We start from the raw sequence: 9,987 nt of genomic DNA on the forward strand, positions 1-9,987 counted from the left end.
TAGGACTTTCTAGCTGAAACGAAGCAGATTGTTAATGCTTTATTTGTTTTGTGTTTATTTGTTTTTTTTTTTATTTCTTCTTTGGTGTAATTGTTTTAATTTCATAGGCACTTATAGGAAATCACAAAAAACAAGATTTTTGTAAAATCTCTCTCCAATATCCCCAATTTTTCTTTGTTCTCAGACGGCTGGCCAAGTCCACCCTGCTTCTCATTCCTCTGTTTGGGATCCACTACGTGGTCTTCGTGTCTCCCAGCGAATCCATCGCAGAAGATTACAAAATATTCTTTGACCTGGCTCTCGGTTCCTTCCAGGTGTGCTTCCTTCTTCCTACCTGCTGTCCCTGCTGATGCATGTTTTGCTCCTGATTTCACTGAAAACAGTTTTTTTTCCAGGGTCTGGTGGTGGCCATCCTATATTGTTTTCTGAACAGTGAGGTGAGTTCTCACTCACATAAAATCTTTAATTTTCACTAATAAAATGCAGAACATTTTGCACCTTTGTGCACTCTGTGCAGACTAGTCAAGGTCTTCTACACCAAACGTCTTCATACATCTCTTTATTCAATTCAATTCAATTCAATTCAGTTTTATTTATATAGCGCCAATTCACAACACATGTTGTCTCAAGGCACTTCACAACAGTCAGGTACATACATTCCTATTAATCCTAACAATTGAACAGTGCAGTCAGAGTTAGCTTTTTATTCAAATTGGATAAAAAGTTTTTCTATCTAAGGAAACCCAGCAGATTGCATCCAGTCAGTGATGACCTTGCTTTGTTCACTGGTGCAGTCATGTTGGAACAGGACAAAGTTGAGTGCATGACATTGTCAAAAAATAAATAAATTAAGTATACTTGCGCTGGTTTTCAAAGCACAGTTTCTATGGGAGTATCAAAAGTGATCGGTAGAAACATGATTATGATTTGGTAGTAGAATTAAGTTTTTAAAACCTCTTTTCCTCAGGTTCAGGGCGAGCTGAAGAGGAAGTGGCGGAGTATGTGTCTGAACTGCCACTTGAGCAGAGCTCATCACTTCAACAATAACTTCACCTCCAGGAATGATTCAGAGCAGATGACACAGTTTCAGCACACCTCCAGAGACCAGTCCATCCTGCAATCGGAGACTACAATACTGTGAGAACATGAGTGAAACGTTTGACACAAACAACAGACAATAAAATAAATGTAGCCTCCAGGTTGACCTGGGTCAAATGGTTTTCCTAATTTAAAGATACTAAAATGGAAGAAATGCCCCGCATATTTATTAGCAAATGTTGGTTCCAGTTTTAGAAATATCTGCAGGTGTTTCCTAAGTGCTAAGAGCTGTAAGAGCTTTATGCTTAGACTGATTTTCCTGGAGTTAGTGGACATATGGGAAAATGTTAAACAAAAACACTTGAATATTTTTTTATTATTCACATGAAATATATTTTTAGTTAAGTTCAGTTACTGGCACACATGCATAGGTTTTAGTATTATCTTTTTGTCTTCTTAATGTGCATAAGGTCATCAGTTTTACTTTACAAATGCGGAATTAACATGAATAAGATGAAGACCAGAACTGATTCTGGTTCTGCAGAAGAAAAACATAGCAGATTAGACTCTACATTGATGTTTCTGGCATGTATCCTGTAGCATATTCAGCTCTGCATGTTGACTGTTCAAGTCAGAATCTCACTTAAAAGCACAAACAAGCGGCATAGCAGACAGAGCAGTCAATGTCTGTTGAAAACAAGACAGTAGCAATAATGACTGGAGAGTGAATCTCTTTAGGAAATCAGAGGCACTGTGGACAATGTGATTCTTCAAAAATACACTGCTCAAAAAAATTAAAGGAACATTTTGAACACACATCAGATCTCAATTGGAAAACAATCTTGCTGAATATTGATTCTGATATGGAATGAATAATGTGTTGGGAACAAAAGGATGCCACATTATTTGAATAAAATGAGAACCCAGGGCTAAATCCGAAGACAGAGAAATTTAAACTGAAAACCTGAAGCAGCAGGATAGTACATTGTCATTGCAGCAACTCAAAATAGTACTTAGTAGTTTGTATGGCTTCCATGTGTGTGTATGGATGCTGGATAACGCTGGGGCATGCTCCTTATGAGATCAAGGATAGTGTCCTTGGGTATCTCCTCCTAGATCCTGACCAGGTTATCACTGAGCTCCTGGAGAGTCTGAGGTGCAACTTGGAGGCGTCGGATGCACCTAAACATTATGTCCAAGAGGTGTTCTAGTGGATTTAGGTCAGGGGAGCATGGAGGCCAATCAGTAGCACCATTGCACCAGCAAAGAGTCTAACAATGGGTCTAAGATTTCATCCTGACGCCTACTGGCAATTGGCAACCTGCCAATTCTGGTATTCTTTGGTAAATGCCAGTCAAGCTCCACTGTGCTGGGCGGTGAGCACAGAGCCTACTAGAGGACGTTGGGCCTTCAGGCCACCCTCATTAAATCGGTTTCTAATAGTTTGGTCAGAGACATTCACGCCAGTGTCCTGCTGGAGGTCACTTTGTTGGGCTTTGGCAGTAATAATCCTGTTCCTCCTTACACAAAGGGGCAGATACTGGTCCTGATGATGGGCTAAGGACCTCTGACAGTCCTGTCCAGCTCTCCTACAGTAACTGCCTGTCTCCTGGAATCTCCTTCACGCTCTTCATATTGTGATTGGAGACGACATTAAAACAGCTGACACTGATTAACAACCTCTTCTACCACTTACCTGACCAGCTCAGTTTCCCAAAATTTTAACTAACTTGATATTATCCTGTGATTAAAAAGTGTTTCTTTAATTACTTTAAGCAGTGGATAAAAGCAGAGTGGATATACAGAGCAGCAGCAGATGTGGAGCTTTCTGTTAAAGATTAGTCAAGATATTTCATCATTGGCGAATGAGTCAGGAATCCAGTTCCAAGCTTCAGCAGGCGAAGTTATAAGCTGGACCCACGTGTATTGCTTTGTGCGAAAACTTGACTCATTTAACACGTCACTATTATTCAGTACATTCCTCAAATGACCTATGTGTTGCTTTTTATAGGCTCTGTGGGGAAATTGTGACACTTTATGATGGAGTTATGAAACTACTTTGTATTTTTGTATGTGAGATGCTCAGAGGTTAATATGGTGGCTGACTGCACCATTTTGGTTGTCCAAACTGGGCACCATAATGTACAGAATAATAAAGATGTGCTAAAGGAGATATTTGAGTCTGGAAGATGACCACTGCTTCGGATTTACTTTAACATTTGATATGATCTAGTGGTTTGACTGGCAAGAAGACTTTATGATTCTGCTTATTAGAAATACTGAACAAAAAATAAAACATTTTTGAATTGGACTGTTTAGAGCTCTACTTAAATTCAAATTGTTTTACCTGCTTTCTGAAGTTTGAGATAAAAATAAAATTTGATTCAAACTAAATAGTTGCCTGCTGAAATGCTGTTGTAATGACATGGTAGTCACAGTTGTGGGAGAAGAAATGCAATACTGAAAATTACTGCAAATGTTTTTTTGGGTTTTTTTACCCTTTTGAAAGGCTTGCACATAATATTAAAATGTCAACCATACTGTCATCAAAAACATTAAAAGACTTTCAGGGGACGGGCAAAAGAGGAACCTTTTGGTGTTTCTCACATGTTAAAACCTTGCAATGTGGCATCAGTAACCTATAGTCATAAAGATCAAGGGGATATGTTTTTCTCTGAATGCAGTTTAACTGTTGTCGTGTCTTTAACTTGAACAGCAAAATCAGTAGCATATTTTTAAGTTTTGAATTCAAAGTGTTTAGTTGAGATTAATCAAGTTTCCTCCTCCTGTTTGGACAGTTTGCTGTCAGTCATGCATATTTGACCCAGGTCAGCTTATGAGTTCAGGTTGTCTGAGCTTATACATATTACACTGCTGAATACAGTGTAGTTTGAACCAATTCAGAATCTGTTCTGGAAAATGGTATCATTTTAATGTACATTAGTTGAACTGCTTCTGTTTATATGCTGTGCATGTTCCGAAGTCTTATTATCTGCTTTGATAGGTCTGAAGTTATTTTCAACGCTCTGGTAAAGCAGGCGCTCAGCCTGAAGGTGTTATTTCGCCAAAATAAGGGAGCTGATTACAATGTGTCTAAAAAGAGCCCTCGTTAAGGCTTGTAGTGTAATATTTGATATTTGGCACAGTGCTTGAATTGAAACTGCATTCTTTGCTGATTTTTCACATTATTTTGGTAATAACCCTCAGAGAAGAGAGGATTTATTTTCCAAATCTGCATTTTGAAGAGAGGGTGAGGTTTTAAACAGCTTAAGATACATAACCATTTTAGAAAGATTGCTTGAGAGAAATTCCTCGACTGACAGTCTTAAATAGGAGCTTTGTGTAAAACTTGATTCTTTTTATGCTCTTCTATCTTCCAATGTAGATATGTATTCACTACCACAGCACCTCTGAAATGGATTTTTACCACACACACAGCCGGAGAAAAATATTCAATCTTTTGGGAAGCCAAAATTTACATTTCTTTAAAAAAAAAAAAAGGTACAGCAGTAAAAATAAGGCAAAAGATACTTTGTTTTGTAATTTATTATGTTTTCCACATAAACTGCTTGAACAAAACATAAGTGCACGAACAGCATTGAAATTACATGTTATTTCCAACCAGCAGCCAAGTAGTTTTGTTGTTGTCCTTATCTTATTTACATCTCTCAGGAAATGTTCAGTTTATCAAAAATAATTTTGCTGATTTAAATCTGTTTGCAGTTCTGCTACTGAATGCAGCTAAAAGAGCATAAGATAAAGGTTTAATCCACCATTCAGTAGGTGGATCGGTCCACTGCCACTGCAAGCTGCCCCTTTATTTTCATTCTAGCAGGTTTTAACAAAAACATCATCTTATGATTGTTTTTGAGACTTTTATCATCATGCTATGTTTCGTCTTACCGATTAGGCCTGTAAGGGTAGCATTTTCCTATGACAGGCTTAAGATTTAAATCCTTTTTTGTTGTTTTGGCTAGGACAAGTTTTACTACACTTTTATTTCTTTAAATCAACAATGTTGGATCTACTATACTTCCGTCTTTCTTCGGTAAGAGTAATAAAAGTTTTGCCCAATGCTTTGCATCTTAAAATCTAACAATTTTCTATTTGTAACCTGATATAAGAACACAAATACTGTTGAATGTGGGCGCGCTCACTAATGCGCCCACATTCATACATCAACGAGCAGATATGTAGGCAACTTGGGGTTAAGTGTCTTGCCCAGTGGAACATCGACATGTGACAAGAGGAAGCTGGAATCAAACCAACAACGTTCAGATTGCAAGACCCTAACCCTGAGCCACAGTTGTCCCCTGGAAAAAAAAACTTTAAAATGTCACGACAAACATTATATATACCCATCTTGATAATAATGGAAAAATCTTTATTGGCATTACAGAACTCAAACCCTTCTTCTAATTGCTGATCAGCATTTTGGATGTCGCACTTACTGGTATTTTGACATTTTATCTTTGGGAAGAACTCTTTAAGGTTGGAAGGCCTCCTTACAATCACCCTAATCTTTAGCTCCCAGGAAAAGCTAAAACATTACTTTAAACCTGCTTTTGTCATGGGTAGGAATAATTGTGAGCCTAAATGTTTATTTTGAAATGTAACAGATTCCTTTAATTTATTGGAAGTATAAATTCCTGGAAGTTACTATTTGCAGTACAGGGTTTTGATGGGTTCAGGTAAATGTTCATGAAAAGCACCGTCATCACCAGAAAGTTTGAATATTTAACTGGTTTCTTTGCTTTTACTTAATTGTTGTTATTGTGTAATAATGTTAAAGATTTGTGTTAAAACATGATAAGTAAATGGAATGGCTTCTTACTGTTTATTTTAAATATTGTATTACTTATTGTTACAAAACAAAACAAAAAAAACCTGACACTTGGCTTAAGGCATACAGAATGAAAACAAGCCACGAGGTATTCCTTGTTTAATTTCACATGATTCTCATGTGCTTAATGACTTGAGTAAGTGCAAGCAGTTTTTGTAAGTACTCCTTTTGTATTAGCACGTTGCACAAAAATACATTTATATTAAGTAGGAGCAAGATATTACTGTGCCTTACAGTTACCTCTACAGGTCCTTCTCAAAATATTAGCATATTGTGATAAAGTTCATTATTTTCCATAATGTCATGATGAAAATTTAACATTCATATATTTTAGATTCATTGCACACTAACTGAAATATTTCAGGTCTTTTATTGTCTTAATACAGATTATTTTGCATACAGCTCATGAAAACCCAAAATTCCTGTCTCACAAAATTAGCATATTTCATCCGACCAATAAAAGAAAAGTGTTTTTAATACAAAAAACATCAACCTTCAAATAATCATGTACAGTTATGCACTCAATACTTGGTCGGGAATCCTTTTGCAGAAATGACTGCTTCAATGCGGCGTGGCGTGGAGGCAATCAGCCTGTGGCACTGCTGAGGTCTTATGGAGACCCAGGATGCTTCGATAGCGGCCTTTAGCTCATCCAGAGTGTTGGGTCTTGAGTCTCTCAACGTTCTCTTCACAATATCCCACAGATTCTCTATGGGGTTCAGGTCAGGAGAGTTGGCAGGCCAATTGAGCACAGTGATACCATGGTCAGTAAACCATTTACCAGTGGTTTTGGCACTGTGAGCAGGTGCCAGGTCGTGCTGAAAAATGAAATCTTCATCTCCATAAAGCTTTTCAGCAGATGGAAGCATGAAGTGCTCCAAAATCTCCTGATAGCTAGCTGCATTGACCCTGCCCTTGATAAAACACAGTGGACCAACACCAGCAGCTGACACGGCACCCCAGACCATCACTAACTGTGGGTACTTGACACTGGACTTCTGGCATTTTGGCATTTCCTTCTCCCCAGTCTTCCTCCAGACTCTGGCACCTTGATTTCCGAATGACATGCAGAATTTGCTTTCATCCGAAAAACAGTCCAGTGCTGCTTCTCTGTAGCCCAGGTCAGGCGCTTCTGCCGCTGTTTCTGGTTCAAAAGTGGCTTGACCTGGGGAATGCGGCACCTGTAGCCCATTTCCTGCACACGCCTGTGCACGGTGGCTCTGGATGTTTCTACTCCAGACTCAGTCCACTGCTTCCACAGGTCCCCCAAGGTCTGGAATCGGCCCTTCTCCACAATCTTCCTCAGGGTCCGGTCACCTCTTCTCGTTGTGCAGCGTTTTCTGCCACACTTTTTCCTTCCCACAGACTCCCCACTGAGGTGCCTTGATACAGCACTCTGGGAACAGCCTATTCGTTCAGAAATTTCTTTCTGTGTCTTACCCTCTTGCTTGAGGGTGTCAATAGTGGCCTTCTGGACAGCAGTCAGGTCGGCAGTCTTACCCATGATTGGGGTTTTGAGTGATGAACCAGGCTGGGAGTTTTAAAGGCCTCAGGAATCTTTTGCAGGTGTTTAGAGTTAACTCGTTGATTCAGATGATTAGGTTCATAGCTCGTTTAGAGACCCTTTTAATGATATGTTAATTTTGTGAGATAGGAATTTTGGGTTTTCATGAGCTGTATGCCATAATCATCCGTATTAAGACAATAAAAGACCTGAAATATTTCAGTTAGTGTGCAATGAATCTAAAATATATGAATGTTAAATTTTCATCATTACATTATGGAAAATAATGAACTTTATCACAATATGCTAATATTTTGAGAAGGACCTGTATACTGAAATCTCAAACTGATCCCAATTATTAAAACAAAGTGCAGCATAAATCTTTTGCAACACCTTTGCCACCAACCTGTTAAAGGATATTCTTTGATTGTATAAAAACAACTTAGTATCATCTGCATAGCTATAAATATCAACTGTAAATTTTGTACTTTTTATTTATATCCACATTTACTGTGAAAATATTAAAGATCCAAGGATAGTACCTTGTGGAACCCCATATAATTGTATGGTTTTAGGGAAATAAACTGTTAAAACTGCTCCTAGGTATAGTGTGCTAAAATACTTAATTAAACAATGAAACACTGCAGAAAAACCTGTGCTCTACAGGAAATTACATGTCATGCTTATTTATGCTGATGCATAATAGTTATTAATTAAACAATATGTGTTAATATTCAATATGTATTTTAAACGTTTCAGATGTTCTTGTTGATCTGCCACTGTTCAAGCTCTTTGTATTCCATTTTAAAATACCATAACAAGGCTCCACATGTGTAAAATCAAACACTAAAGAAAATATTAGGAAGTTGAAATTTAAAAAACCACTCATTTAAGATTTCCAACAAACAGCTGTATGCCTTAGGAAAAGTGTTGCCAAAAATCTTGCATCAGTGTCACATTGTTAAAAGGATACGCTACCATGCATATTTAATGTATGTTATTGATCATTGGCTCTACTTTGAACCAATATATTTGTATTGAGACACAATGAATGTCATGCAAAATATGATAAAGGCTGTCTTTCTCAGCAATGTACTGTGTGAATGTAGCTTTTTGATGTTTTTGTTTTATTTTGAAAATTTTCCAAATAGGAGCTTGGGAAAATAAGAAGTAGTTATTTTATGTCTCTTGGAGATGGCATTTAAATTGATGTCTTCACTTTACAGTATTAAAGTATGGCAATTGAATAACCTAATCAGTGTGAAAAAAACCTCATGATTTACAGACCACGAAAACATTTCTGCAATTTTGTGAAGCTGAATCAGCAAGCTAAGTTACTTTTGATTTCCTTTTCTTTGATTTTCCTTCCTCTCATGTTTCCATGGATTGTTTTTATATGAAATCCCTCACAGCATGGTTTTCTGTATGTTTCATGGGTGTCATCCCCTCTTTCTAATGCAGCCCTGAGCAACTGCCCATATGCCTCCACTGCAAATAACTAAGAATTCACTGAATAAGTAGCACCCAAATAAACAAATTAGTGGGACTTTAAATGCACCTCTTGATGTGTTAATTACTCAGTTACTGCACTTAATAATCTACTTTTCAGATCTCTGACTTTTCTTTTTCCTCTTCAAAGTAAAGCCCAACTCTACAACTCTTCATCCTGATCCTTAAGGCAATTACTCAACCATTTAAAATCTATTACATTACTGGCATATGAATACAGCAAACAGTTTATTAATAAAGTAAAGTGGAAAATGAGGTAGCAGTGAGAGTGGTCTTGATAAAAATGCCCTTGAGCTCAGCTCTCAATAAAGAGATGTGTCATATGGGTTTGCTCTATTGAGTAACCATTAGGTATAAGGGTCAGATCCAAATAAACCTGTTAGTTCATACTGGTTATGTAAATATAATTTTTTTCATAAATATTGTACATTTCCTAAAGATCAGTGACATGTTCTGCCTTTTTTTTTCTATCATCAGTTTCTCAAAACCTACTTCAGCAATTCAGCCAAAACTTTACAACATAAAGACCCCCAAATAAACCATCCCACTAAAACAATTTTTTCTCAGATTCTCTGCACAACAGTTGAAACTGATGCTGATTACGGGTTTCTAGTTTTCCCTCTGTTTTCCTCGTGTTCCACCTCTTTGGTGTCCTTCGTATGTGCTCGCTCCTGCATCCTCAGAGGTTGGCCTCGAGGTGTCAAGCTGGATGTTCAGTCATCTCCAATAAAACGGGCTGCCTTGATTGGAGCTGACAGAGACACTTGAGGCAAAGACGCTACTAATTGGGAAGGAGAAGATGTGCTGGGAGAGGGGGTTGGCGCTAAGGCGATGACTGAACTTTTGGCTTTGCGTCATTGGTTGTTGTGCATGGACACCAGAGTCCTCCAGAACTGAGTCTTTTCCATCAATAACTTCACAAACGATATTGAGTAGAAGCCACCAATTTGCAGCAATTGTTAACTTGTGGTACAAAGACAAAGGAATAAAAAGAGCAAATCAGAGTAAAGGAATCCATCTCCCACATCAGAACTTCCCCTTTCTGTGAGCATTTATTCTTTACAGGATATGTGGAGTAGTTATGAGTTGTCAG

General features: G+C 37.8%; 1 protein-coding gene across 6 annotated transcripts in view; it reads left to right on the plus strand.

Moving 5' to 3' along the window:
- The window catches only part of vipr2 (vasoactive intestinal peptide receptor 2), an 89,479-nt gene extending 85,731 nt beyond the window's left edge, over nt 1-3,748 (plus strand). For all 6 annotated transcript variants that reach the window (XM_047368526.1, XM_047368522.1, XM_047368523.1 and 3 more), the window contains exons 13-15: nt 185-314; nt 396-437; nt 968-3,748. In XM_047368526.1, the coding sequence (XP_047224482.1) occupies nt 185-314; nt 396-437; nt 968-1,141 (346 nt within the window). In that variant the 3' untranslated portion in view covers nt 1,142-3,748. The remainder of the gene's footprint in view (nt 1-184; nt 315-395; nt 438-967) is intronic.
- Nucleotides 3,749-9,987: the final 6,239 nt, after the last annotated feature.

This window comes from Girardinichthys multiradiatus, chromosome 6 (genome assembly GCF_021462225.1).
Source record: "Girardinichthys multiradiatus isolate DD_20200921_A chromosome 6, DD_fGirMul_XY1, whole genome shotgun sequence".
In the NCBI taxonomy this organism is placed as follows: domain Eukaryota; kingdom Metazoa; phylum Chordata; class Actinopteri; order Cyprinodontiformes; family Goodeidae; genus Girardinichthys; species Girardinichthys multiradiatus.